The sequence below is a fragment of the Stegodyphus dumicola genome, chromosome 2, assembly GCF_044657685.1.
Source record: "Stegodyphus dumicola isolate Sdum_Otavi_A_Nest chromosome 2, ASM4465768v1".
NCBI classification, from domain to species: Eukaryota; Metazoa; Arthropoda; class Arachnida; order Araneae; family Eresidae; genus Stegodyphus; species Stegodyphus dumicola.
The window spans coordinates 96,167,850-96,190,478 of NC_140769.1; the positions used below are offsets into that span (position 1 = coordinate 96,167,850).

General features: G+C 33.6%; 1 protein-coding gene across 2 annotated transcripts in view; it reads left to right on the forward strand.

The window, feature by feature from the left end:
• The window catches only part of LOC118202138 (uncharacterized), a 58,861-nt gene extending 41,578 nt beyond the window's left edge, over positions 1-17,283 (forward strand). Inside the window, exons 3-4 of one of the 2 annotated variants that reach the window (XR_015039503.1) lie at positions 14,438-14,886; positions 16,871-17,283. Coding sequence is in view for 1 of the 2 variants with exons in the window: in XM_035374293.2 (XP_035230184.2) it covers positions 14,438-14,831 (394 nt within the window). In the remaining variant the exon portion in view is untranslated. Of the gene's footprint in view, positions 1-14,437 lie in introns of both variants that reach the window. The other variant, XM_035374293.2, reaches the window with a different exon arrangement.
• The last annotated feature ends 5,346 nt before the right edge of the window (positions 17,284-22,629 follow it).

A 22,629-nucleotide genomic window follows, 5' to 3' on the forward strand; every position in this document is an offset into this window, starting at 1 on the left:
AACGAACGGTGACTTGCATATTCACAAAGCCTACAGACCTTTTCTGCTACGGTTTGCTCCAGTTGGTTAAAACAGTAAACGTGGGGTTACGGAATCTTGTGCTTGGCGACTTTTACTTCATCGCCTTTGCCGTTTGTTTGTGAGCGTGCTGTGCCAAAAAACGTTAGTGTCGAAATAGCGCATCCTCGAATAAAATATAATTTTAGTTATACTTACTTATAATTTAAGTAAAATGAATAGGTATCCGACGTTCTTAAATGTTTCAACTTGTTTTATTTTGCGTTATGATTTATTTTACTATATCATGTTCCCCGCGATAACTTGCATAAATTAATGCCTTATGAAAATTTACACAACAGACTCTTTCTAACATAAATGACAAAAAGGTGCACCATTTCCAAGTAAACACGTTTCTCGCAAATAACTACCGAACTTTTAACAGTTCCAGTTCATTCTTTATCCAAATACAAATAAACTATTAATAAGATGAGATGGTTATTTAAAAGTGTATTCCCGATAATTTCCCTTTGCTTTCATTTATAAAATAAAAAAAATTCTAATAAAACAAATGCCGTTTCTCTTCTCTGTACTGGAAGCTCACAAGGTGTGTTTGGAGTTCGTTACAAAGCCTACATGGCGATAACTCGCCATTCTGAAAATGACCGCCAAGGAGACGTTTCATCCAATGAGAGCAGACCGTAGAGAAAAGGTCTGTAGGCTTTGTAAATATGCCGGCGAATTCTTATAATAGTGAATATCTTATTTATGGCCAACGGCTCCCAGACAAAACCATATACCCCAAAGAAAGATCTTCACTTCCAATAATCGTCAACGAAAAACAGTTTTTCACTACTTCTACTTTGAGGAAAAGAACTGAAAGCAAATGCAGAGCAGCCAACCGACCTATTGTTTAACCACTTTTAAAACAAAGATTTCTTTCAACGTGTTTTGTCCCTTTTAACGATACAAGAATAACTGTTGTGTTTGCTTCGAATTGACAGCGAGGTAATGAGAGTGGGTAAGCTATCTTAACACATTTCAAATCCCCTACGAATTCAAACATAATTCTTGTAATCTGAAAATTAATTTGAAAGGACAGTGTGCTGTTTCATGGTGAGTAATTTTCAGGATATTAGGTTTCCGGGAAAGTATTCAATAACATCAAAGAAGTTCAAACTGACAAATCACTTGACTGTTGTGCGGAGATCACTTAAAGGCTTAATATAAGCTGAGAAGCCAGCTACTTTACAACATAATACATCAGCTTATCGCCAAATACATCTGAACTTTTGTCATATTGATTGAACTTGTCTCAACTTTTGTCATAGCGACAAACTACGTTTTTCTAAGTAGGATTATTTTGAGCAAATTTCATAAAATTTCCTGTAATGCTGGATTACTGAGATGCGCTCTTCATTAATTAAAATCACATATCTTAATCAGTGACTGACTGATCAAAATTCAATCATTCAAATATTCGTACATTCATTATCTTTATTAATATGAAGGTAACTAAATAAAATTTAGAACACAGCCTATTTTTTGCAAGTGCGAGGAATTTCTGTGTTTTTTTTTCCCTTAGTTCTAAAATTTCTTGTCCTGCTTTTACAGTTTATACACCATCAAACTAATTAGAGAAATTTGCTTCGTGACACAGACTTTGCACAAGAGGTTGCATTATTCATTCTGTGTTATAAATCCAAATATTAGATTGCTGGTTAAAGTGGAAATGAAGTCTTGACCTATGATTATAATTTTAGTTGTTCTCCTTGATATTGTAAGAGATATACTTGCAGTCAGGATCTTGATATTGAGCTTCTGATTTGTTTGGTACAAAGAGACATGTTACAGTTTCTTCCACATAGCTAATCAATCATTTTTTATACTTTGCGAAGTTTAATAGCAAAGTAGCTTTGCTTTCAACTATTAAATACATTTCGAGAGACGATATGAAACGGGTCTCTGTTCTTTAAGGAGCAATTTTCTGTTCTAAAACTGAAGATAGATATTTTTTTTTATAAAATTTTGTCCTACATTTAAAATTTTCGCTATTCGCCATTCCTTCTATAAAATGATTATTTTGAAATAGATCCCACTTAATCTTTTATTTAAAGAATGTATTTGAAAAATTCTCTGGTCTTATTCTTTTTACATCTTTTTACATTGAATTTAAAATTATTTAAAGACTGTTTTTAAAATACTGAGTGGATAATTTTGAAGCTTCATAAGTATATTCAAATTTTTAACATTTTAATATCTCTGATAACAATTTCGTAATCTTTTCTCTGACAAAAATTTCAAAATCATTTAGTATCTGTTCTTCAAAACGCCTATATTTATCTTTAAAAAAGAACGATAGTTAATGTTAAGAGACAGAATAGTGTTACTGAATTCTCCTCTCCTTCAAATTTTAATGTGGAGGAAACTTTTATTGGCAGTGATAGAAATGTACGGACATTTACTGATATTCACCTTTCCTTTTATAAAATGATTACTGTGAAATAAATTGCACTTTATCTTTTACTTAAAGAGTGTATTAAAAAATTATCTGGTCTTTCTTGTTTCTTTGACATTGCATGTAAAAATATTTAAACCCGGTTTTGAAAGAACTGAGTTGATATTTTTGAAGTTTCACTAATATGCTTAATTTTTTAACGTTTTAATTTCGCTGATAAAAATTTCGAAATATTATCTTTTCTTCAATACGTCTGTATTTATCTTTAAAGAAGGAACCATAGTTAATGTTAAGAGACATAGTAATGATACTGAATTTTCCTCTCCTTGGAATTTCAATGCAAAGGAAACTTTTAATGGCAGTAATAGAAATGTGTGAACATTTACTGATATATATATATGAATCAAAACTTCGACAGTAAACAGAGTTTTAAGTTCTTGGCATCAAGGAGAAAATGAGTTTAAGTACCTATAAATACCTTTTCGAAAAATCACGCTTTCGTGGCTATTTCAAATAAAAGGTAGGAAGCCTTTAATTATATAAAACTTTACTATAAATATTAATTTAAACGCTCTTCTTCATGAAAAATTAAATTGCAAATCAAGAAATAAACATCTATATATAAGATATGAAAGCGCAACTCATTCTAAATTTGCAGTATAAACCATACCAAAATAATAATAATAATAATAAAAAGCTAAAAGCTATACTCGATATTAAATAAATAATATATCAGAACAATGCTAGTAGGAGTTTACATGACCCGACGATTTAATTGTGGAAACTTGTTTTTATAGAACTTTAAAAAAAAATAAAAAAAAACACTTTTAACTGGAACGTAGTCTTTCCTTGGGCATCTTTTCTTCCCAATCTCTTCAAATGACCCAGAAACAGGTGAAGGCCTAGCTTTTAACTGTAACCGAAACACAAATTAAATAACCTTGGGGTTATTTATCGACTCGAGAAAATAGAAAATACCGCATTTCCTTTCATTAGAAATGAAGCAGAACGCGTAAATAAAGACAATATTGCTGCAAAATGGGAGGAATGTTATTTATTTACGTGATGGAAGTCATTCTAAGTCTTTGAATATTTTATTGTTAGTCTAAAGAGTAATTTATTATTGTCAGCACGAGAATTTCGTGTCTGCAGAACCGAAATTTCTGCCATTTCATTTGTGAGAAATATTCTTTTCAAACATTGTACGCAAAGCTATTCAGTAAGTAAAATGAACAAGTATGTGTGGAATAATTAAATGTTTTCTTTATCAAGTAAGTCTATATGGAATTAATTTATGACAAAATAGGGTGGAATATCATAGCCAATAATTTTTCTGCAAATATCGTTTGCCACTGCCATGCTGAAGAGCTCATTTCATGATAGAATCCTGTGTTTTTCATCTTGGACTTCCCGAAATTAATTCTTGAACTAGTTAAATCTATTATAACTATTTGTTTTTAAATTGTTTTAAGTGTTAAACTGGAATATGAGTACAAAGATCAGATAGTAATTTAAAAAAATTAATAAATCTTTAATGTTAAAACTCTTTTTCGAAGGTGTTAGATTGTAGCTTTCAAACTGCAATTTATTTTAGCTTTGGGAGTTTAGTGGTGCATCACTTTATGGTATGCTGATTCATATTTCAGAAGAAAAATCAAATTGTTCAGGCTATTCAACACCAAGATGATTTAATCCACTGTTTGGTACCTGTCGAAAGAACAGTCTGGTTCATTTTTGGTTTTAAAATTTCTCCGTGTGGAAAACTCTAAGAAGAAAAACCGTTTTCACACATTCTACAATCAGAGAATGGCTTGTCTGAAGAAATGCATCGAAATTAATGATTATTGCATTAAAACACTGTAGAATCATTAGGGATATTTGGAAGCAGGAAACATGAAAAATAAGCAGGGCCCTCGCCGGGGCTTGAATCCTGACCTTTCGAATACAAGCCAAGTGTGCTACTGTTACACCACGAAGGCATTCTGGAAGGAGGGAGAAGATACTTTATAAAGTATTCAGTAACTAAGCTTTAAAGGTGTTGTTTTGTTTATGTGATTACGGCAAAACCTCGAGGGCTATCTGCCTAAGGGAAAGGATGCCTTCGTGGAGGACTTTCTAAGGAAAACTAACCTTGTACACACGTTATACATGAGGAAAACTATGAAAAGACTCATGCAGCCAGCCCATTCGCGGGATTCAAACCTCAGACCGAATTTCCAGTGTTCAGCGACTTTACCGCTCGGCCGCTGGTGGGCCTTCGCTTTAAAGGTGCTGGGAGATTTAGATGCTGCGTAAATCATTTCTGAAAAATTTAAACGAACTTTTTAATATAATCTTTCTAGATGTTATACTAAGACATTTTCACATGATGGGTTGAAAGCGTTTTTGACTCCTTTTAATATCGTAGCAACAGAAGAACTTATTAACGTTTTGATGTATTTGGGTGTCCCATTAAGCTAAATCCTCTATGCAGCTGCCCCACAATCTGGCACTGTATATGGTAAAATTGGTAAAAATCTTGTTTTACTTATTAATAATTGCAGCTGTACCAGCGCAAAGAATCATAGCTATATTTTTCTTAGCCAGAAAAGAAATTTCCTGAGTAGGTTTTAATTTACGAATATTTTTATTTGTCAGTTACAAACAAATATTATTTTTATTTGTCAATAACAACTTTAATTACTCAATTTATCAAATACACAATGTGCATATAAAGGAGAACAATTTTCATGTAATAATTCTAGGTATTACAAGAAAGACGATGCTTTCGTAATTCTACACATAAGCATGTTTTAGTAGAAAAATCATAGTGAAATAGTAAACAAAAAGATTCATTAACTTCCAAAGGTCAAATTTTATTGTTTCTCCCTAGCTTTTAGAATCATTTAAAAGAATAACATCAACTCAAAAGGCGCAGAGATAATTTCAATATTGTTTTCTAAATAAAACAAAAGTTTCTTGCCCGAGATAAAGGTAATGGAATCAGTTTCTCGATCGTATCGGTAAAGTTATGCCACGATATTGCGAATTTTGCAGTGTGAGCCGTTCAGTAAAAATGTTGCCCTAATGACACGTCACGTGAAAATACGTTAAGTGAGCTTCCCAGAAGAAAATATTTAACAAAAGTGGAAGAGAGGAGAAGATTTTCTCCTAAGTTTGAGAGATCAAACTAGAGTGCTAATGGGTTGGAATATGAGATTTAAGTCATAGTAGAGCTAAAAATAGGAACACAAAATACAAACAGTAAATTCAAATAGAGACAGAAAAAATAATATGTACAATATATACAAATACTGGAGTGCATGTATAGAGTTTACGCTGCGGAAACTTGATCTCTTAGGAGATATGCAGTACAAGAACATAATTCTTTATCCTCTTGTAGAATTTCGTATTGAAACAAGATTCATTAGATGGTTACAAGTAGTAGTTTTTTTTTTTTTTTTTTTTTTTTTTTTTTTGTAGAAATTTCTATTGATTTTGTTGAGAAACTTATCAGTAGTTTCAATACTGAGGTCCTTTGGTTGCGCGTGTAGAAGTTGCGTTAGTGATCATACCCATATATTTATTTTGCACTTGTTGGAGTGAGCAGGTCGTTTTTGGTAAGAGTAGTCCAAGCGTTTCTTTCTTAAGTCTAGTTTGGAATAATTGCCAATAACTGGAATAAGGCAGTTGATGACTTTTGATTTATTCGTAACATTTTCGATGTGATTCTTCCAATTAAGTTTGCTACTAAAAGTGATACGAAGATATTTGGCTTTTGAATTTTTAGATATTGGATTTTTTTGCGACTTTCGGAATATTTTTATCAAAGAGTTAGGCTTCTCTTATGTAAAATATTCACGTGCTTTTTACGAATAATTAGCAACTGAGATTTATGGGCATTGATGGGTATTCTCTATTTTGTGCACCATTCTTCAATTATTGACATAAACCAGGGTTTCTTAAACTTTTTTCAGTCCCGACACCTTTTTATCAAAGACATTTTCGCGAGCCCCAGGACCCCATAATATTTACAAAAATTTTGCGCAAATCCGACACACGCGTCAGTGAAACTGTCAATTCTTTCACTTGTACTGTAATATACTATTGCAGTTTTAGGTCATTAACTTTAATCTCTAAATTTTAAGACATAGAACAATATGAAAATTTTAAATAAGTAACAGACGAAATGACAGCGTCTCGTGCAAAGCAAGGAAAATGAGCGTTTATATTATAAAAAGAATGCGTCGAAACGATTTCGTTTTTTTCTTTACCTGTATTGTCTTATCATTATCTATTTTCAGATACATTGTGTAAAAATATTTGGTAATGTAAAATTATTCCACAGTTTAAGAAACCCTGATATAAACTATTGGAGCTTTCGGATCGCATGGCTTGCGTTGCAGTTTCTGTAATAGAAGTTAATTATCCTTGAATGCTGATATATATGATATAGACTGTTGAAGAGCTTTTCTTTTCTGCCTTTAGAGGTTGTAGAACACGCAAGTTGCGATATAACATGCAAAATTTCTGAATTTTTAAGAACTTCAGACGAAATTTTTATTAAAGAACATATACATCAAGAAATTTTACACGTATCACCTTCTTTCTGTAGTTTCGTACCATACGTATTAATTTTGAATTATTTGATTGAGGTTGATCGTTATATCTGGAAATTAAAAAAAGGGGGGGAGAGGAGCAGTTCTTTTCTTGACTAAAAATTATAAAAAAGTCGACAGATCTCTATAGCATAGTTTTTTTTGGGGGGGGCGAAGGAAAGTAACATCTCATTTCATTCTCCTATATGATTTATACATTTATGCGAAATTGATAATAGCACAAATATACGACTTCAGATGGCGGAATATTACAAAAATATCTTATTTTTATTCATGAATCGCACTGAGTGGTTAGCCTAGACTGATTTCTAGTTCGAATTCCAAGGGGAGATTTCAGATCCGCCTAAAGCATGGTTGCTTGTGATGTTCCTTCCCATTTCATCTATCACACCTTCTGATGCACCATGCTCTTGAAGATGAGACGGCTAAATCAGCGATGCGTTTGGCTATTCCCGAATGAGAATGAAGTTGAACAATTGCTTCGTGTTTCAGCAAAACCAAAACTTCTGAACTAAACAAGAGTTCATCTGCACAGAAATCTTGAGAGTCTGTGTAGACGAACTCTTGTTTAGTTCAGAAGAAATCTTTGCAGTGCTTTTACATGGCTAGCCGTGTAAAAACACTGCAAAAATTCTAAATAGGAGCAAAAAATTTACGAAGATTTTATTTAAAGATTTATTTTTACATTTCTTTAATAAACCGATTGATGTGTGTAATTAGTAGGAAGTAAAAATAGTGTTAGGTATATTCCATAAAACGATGTAGGATGAATATTTCGGTTGGGTGATCTCGTTATTAACGTTTGTCATGCAAACATGAGCATGAAAAGAAATGGCGAACTACTCAAGCAAATACCTGCTATTAGCTGTGCTGTTTTTTCTAGCTCTGTCGGCCAGTGACTTTTGAAGAGGAAAATTGAAACGCAGTTTACTAATAGCTTACATTTATTAAAAATGCGCTTATCATTATACTTCCCTAATGACGTTTTCTTATTTTGAATATCGTATGAATAAATCAGAGAAGTTCTAAACTCGGAATATCCACCAGGGGTGTGATTACAAATTTCAGAAAGGAAAAGTCTGAATTAAATTTATGTTGTAATTAATACAAAAATATGCCTTGCTAGAAAATAAGAAACTGCTTGGCACTTCCTTTGCTATGATCTTTCTTTTACGTTGCCTTAATATTTCATTCGATAGGCAGAATTCGTTAATTGTTATTCGGCGTTAATTGTTAAGTAAACATAAAAAAGTAAATTTGGAGGGGGAAAAGAAAACTTTAGCTATGTTTTGATTTTGAATAAAATTTTTGATTTTGAGAGTGATCAAATGTAAATTCCTCATCCTCAGGAGCAAAACACTTTTGAAACAAAAAAGGTAAGAAATATTTTGCTTCTGAAGAAGACATACCAAATTCTGATAGCCGCTGAAACGTTATTGAAAATCTATGCACCCCAAATTAAGTGAGCGCATTTTCCCTAATTTTAAATTTTACGCTGGCCTATTTCTCTATTGCAACGTTTCTTAAAATGTGGGTCACGACTCCCTTGGGGGTCGCAGGACCTGCAACAGGGGGTCGCCAAAAATTTAGCAGTTTTGATATTTCTTTAACTTATTATAATAATTTTATACTTTCCAAATATTTTTACGCAATCTATCTGAAAATAGATAAAGATAAGACAATACAGACAAAGGAAAAAGGAAAACGTTTCGACGCATTCTTTGTATAATAGAAACTTTCATTTTACTTGCTTTGCATGTGACGCTGTCATTTCGTTAGTTACTTTATGAGGTATTTCTCCCGCCTTCTTAGCTTACCTTCGTGGTGTAGTGGTCTGCACGCTAAGCGCGTAATTGAGAAGTCCGCGGTTCGATTCCCGGCGAAGGGTTGCTCATTTTTCATCTTGCCTGCTTACAAATTGCCTATTGTCTCTACATTGGCGCCTGAACTAAAAAGGGTGTTAGATGTCGATTCTCCTCACCTAGGGTTTGGCGACTGGGTTCCCTGAAAAACCCCAGCCGCCCTTTAAAAGGGGGAGTAGATAAGGTATTTTTCCTGTCTTCTTAGCGTGCCTCCGTGGTGTAGTGGTCTGCACGCTCAGCGCGTAATTGAAAGGTCCGCGTTTCGATTCCCGGTGAAGGCGTTGCTAATTTTTCATCTGTACTGCTTTTCCGATTAACCTAATGTCTCTACAACTTATTTAAAAGTTTCACACTTTTCTATGTCTTAAAATTATATATTAAAGTTAATGACCTAAAACTGCAATAGTATATTACAGTACAAGTGAAAACAATTGAGTTTCACTCACGCGTGTGTTGGATTTGTGCAATGCTTATGGGGTCCCACAAAATTTTCGTAAATATTATGGGGTCCTGAGGGTCGCGAGCCCACCAGCGGCCGAGCGGTAAAGACGCTGAACACTGGTAGTTCGGTCCGAGGTTCGAATCCCGCGAACGGGCTGGCTGCATGGGCGTTTTCGTGGTTTTCCCCATGTGTAACGTGTATACGAGCCAGTTTCCCTTGGAAAGTCCTCCACGGAAGGCATCCCTCCCTTTGAACTGAATAATCCAATCCAATCCAATCCAATCCTGAGGATCGCGAAAAAATCTCAGTGGTAAAAAGTGGTCGCTACTGAAAAAGGTTTAAGAAACCCTGCTCTATTGGAAGAGATGTTTTCATGACGAATTTTTAAACTATACTAACTAGTATTTACGTTTCAATTAGTGAAATCCAAGAAAACAAGTACGTAGCCGATGTATTTTGTTGTCAGAATCGAACTGAGGGCGCATATATAAGGAGCCTTCTGTTTTAGCTGCTTCTTTCAAACGATGTTCCAGTTTGACTCTAGTTATTGTGATATTGGAGAAAAAGCATATTTTGTTATTAAAATTATGAGAAATTTGAAAACAAGTAACCTTTTCTTTTTGCACACTGAAGTGGCTTGACTTGGGTTCAGTTTTATGATAAGACTAGTTTCCAAATAAATCTCAGTCATAAAATGAAGTAAATAATTAATTTTATACATGAGGAAAGAGATTGAAAAAGTGCGAGTGAAAAAAAAAATTGGAAAACGAGTTACTCTTAGAGGAAATGTGATCTCAAAGCGCACTTGTTTCTCGGTCAAGGTTAATCTACTTTTTGTGTATAATATATTAATACTCCTTTTCCCCTTCAACACTAGATGGCGCACTTACTCATTCACATCATGCACAGTAAGAAAGAGTTCTTTTTTTATCGTACTTGATAGATATCAAAAGAGGAAGAATGAGTTAAAATGCCAGCTGTCTCCAGTTTGTGAAAATTGCGGGATTAATTCGTGATTAGCATAAAGTTGTTTTTCATAGTTACTGAAAGGTAACATTGGTATCCGGAAAATAATTAGCGTGTGTTACGTAAATCAGAAGACAATTTAATTCCGATTAATGATGCATTTACGAAACGTGTAAGCTCCTGATTTGACTATACGAGTAGTCACCGAGTGAAAACAAAACATTATCTCAAATCAGTCACAGATGGCTGCTGAGACAACTTCGGAGTACTACCTGATAAATTCAGCTATAGTTAGGACCTCTGCCAGTGACTTTATCATCTACTGAAAATAAAAATATGAGAGTAAATCCTGCCACATTTGTAAGACTCATATTTTTATTTTATTATATTACAGTACAAGTAGCGAAACCTTAACTCAGTTCGCTAATTCGAACCACAGCCCGTTTGAAATGGGGTAGAAAGAGTAGAAGGTGTAAAACAAGTCATTTGTCTACTTTGTCAACCTGATAATTTTTATTCTCCTGTAGATCAAATGCATATTTACCCTAAAGGAAAAAGAAGGTTTTATGTTTTCATTAATTATAATTTATGTCAGTCAAAGTTATACGAAGCTCGCTAGATCCTGAAATTGCTTATTCTCTCTATATTGGTGGCCGAACTAAAAAGGGTGTTGGATTCAATCCATCACACTCAAGCACTCTCATAAATCTGCAGACACAACATACGACAGAAAAAAAAAAAAAAAAAAGGTCATGAATGCAAAAACAAAAAGGGGGTGGAGAGAGAAATGACGTGATTGCAGTTCTGCTTCTGCTGCATGTTAAATAAATTAAACAAAACAAACTAAACAAAAAAAGAGGTCATAAAATTACTCCCAAAGGGGCGATTTTTTAATGTTTTGTGTTTTACCTTTATTTATTAAATATCAAGTTCTTCGCACTTAAACCATAAAATTCATTAAAGCAATATCGCAAAATAATTTTAAAATGAGCCTATCTTTTTCTCTAGAATTTCCGATACACAGTCTCGTGCGCTGTAGATAATTTGTTTTTTCCCCCTTACAGTGTTGCCATTGCTCGCTTTGCAATTGTTGAGTTTGTTTATCAAAAATTCATTAAAGGTTTACAAACTATGAAAGAGATAATAAAACAAATTCCAGATTCCAAATTTGGGCTTCTAGATGCCCATATTCGGGCGGAAACGTACGCTGGTCAAATTTTGATGGCTGTAATTACCGTTGTTTTATTACAGTGCGAGAAGCATACATACATTTATGCAGATTATTCATTATTTGATTTCTTTAAATATAATACAAGGGTCTAATATTTGGGGGCAACAATTTAAAAAGCGATTCGCCGCTTATAGTGAATCAACGCAAAATGCCAAAATGAAATGAATAGCCCTTCTGGGCAAATTGCCCCTTTGGGCTAAAACACGTTTTGTTTGGGGATGAACGGAATTAACATTACCAATCCCAATTTATTTATTTTCTACTTAGAAGAGCTTTTATTATGTCCAATCAATGACTGGTGAAATAAACAAAGAACAGAACTTTGTTACAGCTTGCTGTTGCTTTTCCATTTATGTTACTAAGTTACACATACTGAATTCTGACAATAGGTGGCATTGATTAAAAGATAACCGTAAAGAGCGAAAAGTTTAATATTTGAGAGAGGGAGTGCTTAGTAGTCTGCAGTGGTAACGAGTTTTACTCTGAATTAAACTTTAAATTAGAAATAGCCCCTTAATCCCTCTTATTGGTTTGGACACTTCCCCCCTTTTCTGTTCTAAAAATAGTAATAACTTTTTCGAAACTGCTTCATATCTGAAAACTAATTCCGCATTATATCATCTTAACCTTCTGCATTGCGTATTGTTCTTAGCCAATCAGATTAACGAAAAATCTTGCTATAAATACCACTCCAATCCAACTATATTCTCTCTTCCCCTCTACGCTTGTTAGCTAAAACTTCTGTTGCTTGGCTGCTTCTATCAAAACTGCTGTATAATGTGTCATCATCAAAACTGTGGGGGTGCAGATTGTCCCCATCGTGATATATTATCCCATAGAGTTATCAACAAGTAATAAAGATATGTCTGGATTATGAGAAATGATTTTGTAATTTTTCAAACGTTGACAGCATCTTCTACTACGTAATCGAAGTTTTAGGGATCTTCTATCTTCAATCCACTCGCGACTGCAAAATAATAACGTTTTCTCTAGTCAAGCACTCATCAAAATTACTGCAACGAAAAAAAATCAAGTATATTTCATATCATATTTCGTCACACATATATGAAAGTTAAAGAAATAGCGGAGTATGGTGAATGTCTGACGTTACAGAGTCAAGCTAGGTAACATGCAACACGTACTTATCAAATATTGTAATCTAATCCACATGACAAAAACATTCAACTAAAATAATGTCTTAATACTGGAAAATGGTTACATTTTCGTATAATGCTTTTGTTGCGGAAATTTAAAAAACAGAAATTCCACAGAGAAAAGATTTTACGTCATTCATTATGGGAAGTCAGACAAAGGAAATGGAGCTCAGTGCGATGCCAAAACGTAGTTTCTCAAGAACCCACTCCCACCGCATGGAGATGGTTACATATTTTTGAAACTTAAAGATGCGATTTTAAAAGAAAATCGCTGGCCATGTACACGAGCGTAAATAAGATGTACGGGAAGTTGACCACTTCATTCGAAATCCATTGAAGGACGTGGAAGCTGTGAGTTACAAATGCCAAAAACAACTCGGTATTCGCATTACTTCTGAGTGATAATCTAGTAGAAATTCAATTAGAAGATAGGGAGCTCATGATAAAAAAATTTAAGAAAAGGCTGGTTTGCTCTTTAGGCTGTGACTCCTGTGACTTCTTTCAGTCAGTCTGTTTGAATACAAATGATTTATTCCAGTGATAAACTACACTTGAGGATCACAGAAGCCATTGAAAATGGTTGAGAAACGTGCTGGCAGAGTTATAAATGGTCTGGAAATCGGATCCCATCACGAAAGGAGATCACAATGACTATATTAAAGTGAATAAGGTTTTGAAACTTTCCCTGTAAGAAATAGTTGCAGTTACAGTACTAAAAATACTTATTGCGGTGTAAAAACTCAAAGTATGTCAGTTATTTATAAATATATAAAGTTTGTATATGTAGATGTTGGTTTATTTTAATATTTAAGACTACAGAACATACATAAATCTTAAAGTTTTCATTTCTGATGTCTAGTCTTAATAAATACTGTCATGTATCTGGCAGCGGTGAGCCAATCAGCTGCCTGGCAGAGCCCAGCAAGTGAGAGGGACGACAGTTGCATGTTAGCCTCAGAGGAGGCAGGTTGTAGGTTAATTATGTTGTAGGAGCGAGGTAGTGCTCCGAGTTTGCCTTTATTCTTTAAATGTTAAATTTTTTTTTCATTATTCTTTGAAAGTTAATTTTTAATAAATGTTGGTGTCGTTTTCCTTATGGTGCCTTATTAATCCGTAAGGTCATTACAAATACCTACGGTATTTATAACCTTAAATAATACCTACAGTACTGTAGGTCTTAATAAAGAACTATATTTTTACCAAACACTAGTCATCCATGTGTGAATGAACGAAGTATACGACACGTCAGGACCTCTTTCAACTGAAGTCCATAATATTTGATACTGATGTACGTATTGATGGGAAAATTACTTTTTCCCTATAAATGCTGTAGAGTGTAGAGTATTGAAAATGTATTATGTTTCTGCAGTAACATTTTTTTTGCTTGAGCTCATTTTATTGTAAGAACTCACTTTATGGTATTATTTATTTATTATTATTTTGCTTATTCGTAAAGTAATATAATTAATATGCAATATATATATTATTAACTTAAAAAATCAATTAAAATATCGACTGTTTACGTTAACAGTAAGGCTTCTAATCAAGAACAAGTTTTTAGTAGTAAAGTTCTGGAGCTTTAGGGAAGTAAAATACTGAGCAGGGCATCGAAGCCCCAAACATCTACGTTCTTCAAGGTTTTTATATGTATCATTTTATCTATAAAATAACCCAGAATAAAGTATTATATGTTCATATTTTAATGTGAATTCCCTTTTACTCTTTGTAGAGCAAGGAAATTCGAATTTAATCCTGCTCCTGTTGAGGTAGAACGTAAACGGCAACGCCTTCAGTGTGCAACAGATGTGTGCTCCACCATGTTCCTGATACCTGGCATCTTCATCGCCATTGTGACACCTATCTCTTTGATCCCCATGTTTCTGCTACCACTTTCTTACTACATTCCTCTCATCGCCGTCTTCATACTGTCCGGCTGCGCATCTGTCATCTCGCTGGCCATGTCCGGACTCGTCGGGAATGTTGTCTGGCACTACGATAGCGAGAAGAAGAGATTGCGTCCTAGGCTTCACTGTGGTAAAGGACCGCTTCTTCACTTCTGGGGAAACGGATTCTATCCACCGAAAGACGACAAAAGACCTTTGACTCAAGATAAGATAGTTTGATAGATCATGTACGAGATTCTGTTGTATTCGTTGGAAAGAAGTGATTTTTATAAAGGTGTGAGAGAAGACATTTGTGTAATTACAATCATATTTCTTTTACTATAATTCGTTATTAATGTTTCTCATTGTTAAATTATAATACCATACACATTATGTAATAATTAGTGTTATAAGTTTGTTATAAATCGCATAAGTTCTGAAAATTCTTGAACATCTTTTCGCAATATTATATTGAGATCTGATGATTTGAAGGGAGTCCACTTTATACGATCCAGTTCACATAACTGATGACAGAGACTTAACTTGCATTTTCAAAAACTGCTCACTATCTTCTAATTTCTTTGATATATATCGATACATATAATATAATTAGACATATAGGTATACAAAACAAAAATTTTGTGTGCTCAGCAGCTGAAATGACTAGATGATAAGAAAACGTTAGAAAAACAGGTAATGCAACATAATTCCTGTAAATAAAACTTGAAAAGTAGCCTCATACTTTGTGTTAAAATCTGCAAGTATGTTTACTTCTGGATCTCAGAGTGGGATTTCGGATCTTAAAGTCTACTCCAACTATTTTTTTTAATTTGGCCAATAAAGATAGGGTAAATAGAAATTAAATTATTTTGCGTTATCTTGTTTATTAATATTCTTTTAAACTTAGAATTATTTTCAGCGAAGCTTTTGACAAGAAATCAAAGCACCCAGTTGCAGGAACTAAATCTCAATTTTCATTAAAAAATCCTCTCCTTCCCCCCCCAATAAACACTTTTCGCTAGTAATTCAAAAAGCGGTCCAAATTAAAGCACAGTTCTTGTTCAAGATATATATGGATACAGCATATGTAATATAAACAAAAACGTATGTGCAAGAACTTGAATGTCAGTTGAACATGTCATTGAATCTTTGAGTACAGTTGTTGAAAGAATGAATTAAGGTATTTGTTAATAAAGTAATATTCGTTAGTACGGTTTTATGAATCGAGAGAGCATCAACCCAATGATTATCATCAGTCTTGCATCATTTTCAGTGCTGATCGAGCCTCGCTGGTCGACAATTGTTTTTTAATTTAAGGGTGTGTCAGCTGGCAAAATTTACAAACCGGAGAGATTGCACCGGATGGCAAAATGCCTAACATCAACTTAGATCTTTTCTTTACTTTTTACAATCCATAAGTTAGGCCATTGTTCAGACCGTTTGGAATTCTAGTCAAAGTGTTCTTCCAAAGCCCCTGAACCCACTGACCCACTGTCCACTGAGTCAAAGTGTTCTTTCAAAGCTTTCAACCCACTGTCCTTGTTTTTAGAACGGAAAAACATGGTTACGAGGAATTACAGGACAAACTGTCAAAGTCCCCAAAGTCTAGAATCCTAAGCTTGAATTAATGGTTACTTGACATGAAAAATGCGTTTCATCTTCTGAGATAAATTTTGATGTCCAAGAAAAGCAGATATACGCAGTTCCTTATCGCATTTAAATAAGTCTGACTGGTTTAATCTTTCCATGAGACTGGATCGTATGAAGCTGGACTTAAAAGTAAAGACCATGAGACATGAGACATGAGACCAGAAGACTGGACTTAAAAGTAAAGACCATAAGACATGAGACCAGAAGATTGGACTTAAAAGTAAAGACGTTTTATACCTTTTAATATATATCAAGTGCTAATTCTCTTTTCTACATTTAATTTTAATTACTTTGGTATCTTCCTAGTCTTTTCTCAATTTATTCGTTACTATAATTTCTTTTACTTTCTATTTTCGTCTTCCACTAGAAATGATGTCATGTTTGTAATATTCTGTAAATATTATTTAAAGAGTTGATTGTATTGTTACGTTCTGTTAACACTTCCTCGCTGAAACAGGAAATTTATTTACAGTAAAAGCACATTATTGGTAAAGCAATTTAAGCGAATCATAAATTATGTCTGGTATTTCATGTGCTACATCATTCCTATTTTACATCTTAAGGTTAGCATTAAAAGTGTCTGATTTGTGACAAATGCTAATCTCAACTAATCCATATTTATAATTTAGGTAGATGATAATGAATTACATCGCAAAGAAAAGAAGAATACAGAGATGCTTTAATTGGTGAATTAAGCTATGTTAGTGTCAATCAACTCTTCCGATAAGCAGTGAACAATCATATAGGAATTTGCACGCATTAGATCAACTGTTCACTGAATAATTTTATTTATGTTACATGTATAAAATATCTATCATTTATCATGTATTACTTATGACCTCATAAAATCACACATAATTAGCATATCGAATTAGTTATTGTATTTTTGTACTACATAACATTTCTCTGAGTATTTTTGTGCGTATGTATGCATGTATAAATATAGAAACTGACCGTGATATGACTGTTGTAACAGAAACATGTTTATTATTATGTACCGTATTTTTGTAGCTTATGATATTAAAATTATATTTTGTGCTGATTGGTCTATGAGTGCATTAGTTTTGTTTGTTGAGTGATTCAAGCTCAATAAAGTAATAGATGAGTTCATATTTTCTCACGAACTATTTAATTATTCATTGATAAATTATGGGATGTTGTTAAATTTATGAGTATGCCTTCCTCCAAGCTCCGTAGCAAGTGACGGAGGACGGGGATACCTGGTGCTTAAGGAAAGGTATATGTCCCACGCCCTCTACTATCTTAAACTGGCAGGCCCCTCGAGTCCTAGGAGACCTGCCTCGGACCTCCCTGTGAAGTCGCATGAACAAACATCAAACAGGTACGTGGATGGTATTACATGAATGTGTTAGCTACATGAATATATAAACACTAACTGTTGAAATGCATTGCATATGCTCTTGGGCGCAAGCTGCCATAATTCTTAAATACATCAAATACTACTAAATACTCATAATTCTTAAATACATTAAATACTTGCAATACTACATTAATGATCCGTCAATTAAATACATTAAGACATTGGATACATGACTGAATTACATGGATATGCACCTGAGAGTTTGAATACATTAAACCTCTTTACATTCATTATTTGAGTACTTGTGTGCGTTGATATAATAGATACATGATTATGTTATATGAATACTGTTTATAATATACTTGAATACTTGATTGCGATAAAAACACTTGATTAATTGATTACATTCACCTATATACATTAATTATATAAGTATGCTTTTTGACACATATATACGTATATACAATTCTTGGATACATAAAGTACCTAAAGTTCCGTAGCAGGTGACAGATGAGAGCAGGTCCGGACACCCGGACGGCTTACATAGACTAGTCGGGTATCGTCCGGAACCCGCAACTATCTGAAGCTACACTCCGAAAACAATACAAGGGCAAAGCACATGGCCATACAAGGGCAAAATATAGATTTTTCTGCATGCGAAATTAAACATTTTCCTGGCTACATCGCATGTTAACACATTGCTACACATACTCGCTACAATGTACATTTCATAATATGCATTGCGTTGATCATTGCACTGTACTTAAGGCACATTTACAACTCAATGCTACACTTAATACACTATACTTTGCAACATATTACGCTGAATATTATTCTTGACAATTCAACATAGATTCTGAACAATGTAATTGTTTAAATAAGACATAACTGGATTATATAGTACATAACTTCGTTATATAAGACAGACTTAAATAAATAACTTAATACAACAGATAAATAAATTAAAAGCTCTTAAATAAAGAGCAAAATTGCGCATTACAAACAGATTACACATATTGCACACAGAAATCCTCTTTGTTTACTTTGTGCTGTACTTATAATATACAAAATACAGATTTAAGGACATAGTACAGCCCATATTACTTTTGATTAAATAACATGTTAAAAGTTAACTGTGGCATAAATTTTGCTGTATTCTTAAAACATACCAAAAATAACTTTGTAATTAAACATTCTACTGGTTACATTGCACCTTAACATACTGCTGTATATAAAACACCCAATACACTAAAATTTTTATAATACATATTACAGTGAACACTGTACTATACTTAGGACACCTTACAAAACTCATTTCTACACTTAATGCACTGTGTGTATAGGTTACATATTACATTGAACATTACTCTTGATTAAATAATATAGGCAGTGGTAGTAACTCTTTGTTATATACAACATAATTCTTAATACAAAAAGCTTATAAAAAACACTGTTAGAAATACACATTGAGGGAAAAATTACAGATTAAATTAATTGCAGTTAAAAAATTACATGTGCTAGATACATTAAATACCGTATTTACCATGCGCTATACATTTCATAATATGCACGTTAACACACTACTATATATAAATCACTCAATGCACTAAAATTTACAGAATGAAATAATATTTACATACATATAACTACTATAATAATTACCACTATAATATTTACATTCTGTGCTCTTGAATACATTAAGTTGTAGTACTATAGTTATAATTATTATGCTTCTTTCGGCTCAAAGCATAGCTCTGCATGCTACGAGCACTTACACATTTTACCAAGGTACTATACACAGTGTGTTGTACAATACATAATTCACAACACGCTGCACAATATTCTATTTATAAAATGCACATGCTTACAATATTGCACCAATGCATTAATATGCTCATTACAAATATACATAATTAAGCAAAGTTCCGTAGCAGTAGAACATAGAGCCATTCGACATGCAATTACTTCAAAATTAGCTGTGCATGTCATTAAACAAATACAGCTATTTAATGAACAGAGCGTAAGTACAAGGCTCCGGCACGGACCAACCCAGTATATATGAAAAACTCAGCTTACACTCGCAGTGTAAATTTATGTTCCAGCCTCTCATTCTCCGAGAGACAAGACATATTTCGCATTGTTTCGCATTGTTTCCAAAAGAAGCATTCCAAAATGAAAACTATTGATTTTACTGCTATCGAGTCTATCTCGAATCGGCCGATTAATTTATACTGTGTGTTCCCATAAATTTATACTGTTGGTTCCAGTTTATATTGTTGGTTGTAATTTCTACTGGTCAGGGCCTCTGTGTAATTTTTTGGTCTCTCAAATATACTGATAGTCCATTCTTAGGGGTTAAGATTAAGCATCTGGAAGTCTGGTCCTGGAATAAACAGGGTTTTTACTTCAGTCTTTTCTAGAAATGGAGTAAACTGAAGACCGGTACGTAACTCTGGAAATACTCAATAAATCATAAGTATTCGCAATAAACTTCAACATTATGATGCTTGAATGATAGAATCGAAAATACATTACTTTAATGGATAAAAATTATCTTTAGAACTTTCCGGCGATGAATTGAAATGCACAATTAATATTCAATTCCAAACTAGCCCTGCCTCACACAGGATTTAGCAAATCAAAACATTGATGAAAATGGGGTTGATAAAATAAATATCTAAGTCAAATCGAGGAACCTTTACCCAACGATAAAAATGATTTTCTCCTTCCTTTAATAGGGGAGACAAGAAATTCCCTAACAAAAGGTAAACACCTTTTAATAATTCCGGAGAAACCTAGCAAAATCACACAAAATCATTCTAATTTAAAATTCATTTAAAATCACACAAAATCATTCTAAATAATACTTCAGTTACGAAAGAAATTGAACAAAAAATTAAATACATTCCTCTCAGCGAAAAATAACCTATTTATAGAATGAATTAAAAATAACTTAACAAGAACAGATAACGCAAATAGTCATCCTGGTAGAATTGCCTCATCGTAATTTTCGAAATAAATATAAATTGCACGATGCTGTATGGAGAAACTGTTTAGTAAAATGTAAAGACAGTAGAAGGTGATGTGAAGGAGAGAAAAATTCGTATCCACCTTTTCTTATTCGATGATTTCAAACATCTACAATCAACAAGTTTACAAACATCTACAATCAATTAATTACAAACGTGTAAGCTAAAGTCCAAAAAACTTTGAGAGTTGTTATAGGAAAACTACTGAGAATTACTAAGATCTGTCAGATCTCAGAGATAAATTATAATCCTTTTTCTTGTATAATAATAAATTTTATTATAATGGAGAAATTGTTTCCTTTATAATATTCACTGCAGATGTTTTACGAAATCAGCAAGGGAAACAAATTTACAACTTTTACTGCCTACATGGACTTAAAATACACGTCAAAAAGTACAAACTGTCAGGAAAGCCAGCTTAGTGCTTTCGTGGTCAGAGATTTGGCCTGCATTTCTGCTTTAATCGTGAATTGAGTGGTAACTTTTAAACGATACTAACTCAGTAAAAACGAACATCTAGAACACGCAGGCTGGTCTCTGGGTATACATTCGTAAGAGTGTTTCGTCTAGTCTGTCAATCCCTCAGAAGAGGACCGAATGGGGCCAAACTTCCAAGAAAAACCACAATATCTATCAATGTTGCAACTTCACAGCCAAGGGGCAAACAAGACAGTGCTATATGGTCCCTACTGAGCCTGAACCGTCTTCGAGTGATCGGAGGTGCTAGTTCTGGGAAGACTGATTTTATAACTCCGTGGTCGACACTGCCTAATTACGTTTATTCCCGGGGGGGGGCAGATTACACAATAATGGTGGAAGAACTGCAATTCTCATTAAAACGCAACTCAAATGCTCCGATTTAACCCTACTCAAATTATTTCAATGCGGAGCCCACCTTATAATCACCTGTATAATATTTTCTGGTATCCGTATAAATTAATAGCTGATGGAGGTTTCAACTCTAAAAATGTATCACGAAAACGCAAAATCTGAAACTAGAATGCTAATATTCTGCATAATTATATACAAAAAATAACCTGACAGTACTTGCTTCAAATGAATAGACACATGATTCAAATAATACACCAGACGCCCTGGATATTATTGGGTGGAAAATTTGGAGAGTCTCAGCTATGTTAAATATGACTTGAATTCTGCTCATCTGCGTGTTAAATTTACTTGTTATCGCTATTCTGAAGAAACGAATAATATTAGATCTTACACTGTTTTAAACACTTACATAGTTTTGCATCAGAAATGGACTCAAATGTCAGCCTTGTCATGAATAATATAAGTTACACTGTCTATAAAATGACAGTTATCAGCAATTGGAAAAAGACTCTAAAAAACTAAACTCAAATATTAGGGAAAAATAACATAATAAAATCCGCAAAATGTATCAGCCTTTGCTATTTCTTCAAGACAAAATCACTAGCATCAGGGAAAATAAAAGTGTTACAATAATAAGAAGTTGACTATTTCTGTTGATAAGATTATTGGACACAAAAGTATAATCTGGTCTCTTTGCGAGAACAGTATATTCCCTTTTAACAAATTCAGGCTTTAAATGCAACTTAAAAAATAGAAGGTCAAATATCACAAGCTAATGTGACTTCTTTCCATAATCAAATTTCCTCAACAACAGAATGTCAAGGAACAGCTTTGAAATTCAGCTTTGAAATTCGCAGAGATCTCAGGCGTGACAATATTAACAATAAGCTATTAAAACTGCTTTCAACAAAATACATCAGTTATTCAGTACATATCGTCAATAACTATTTAACTTTAAAATATTATTCACCACACTGGAAATTCGCAATTATTATGTTATTCAAAACAATGGAGTAGCGAGCATAACTGGCGCCCGGGGCAAAACACCTTTACAAACAATACAAGGAAAAAAAAACAGTGATATGATGAAAATCTTGTTTGGGGACCATTTGGCGCCCCTCTGCAAGCGGCCTCCGGGGTATCATACACCCCTTGCCCCCCTCGCTACGCCACTGATTCAGAAAGCCACGAAGAGAACAAAAGTCAT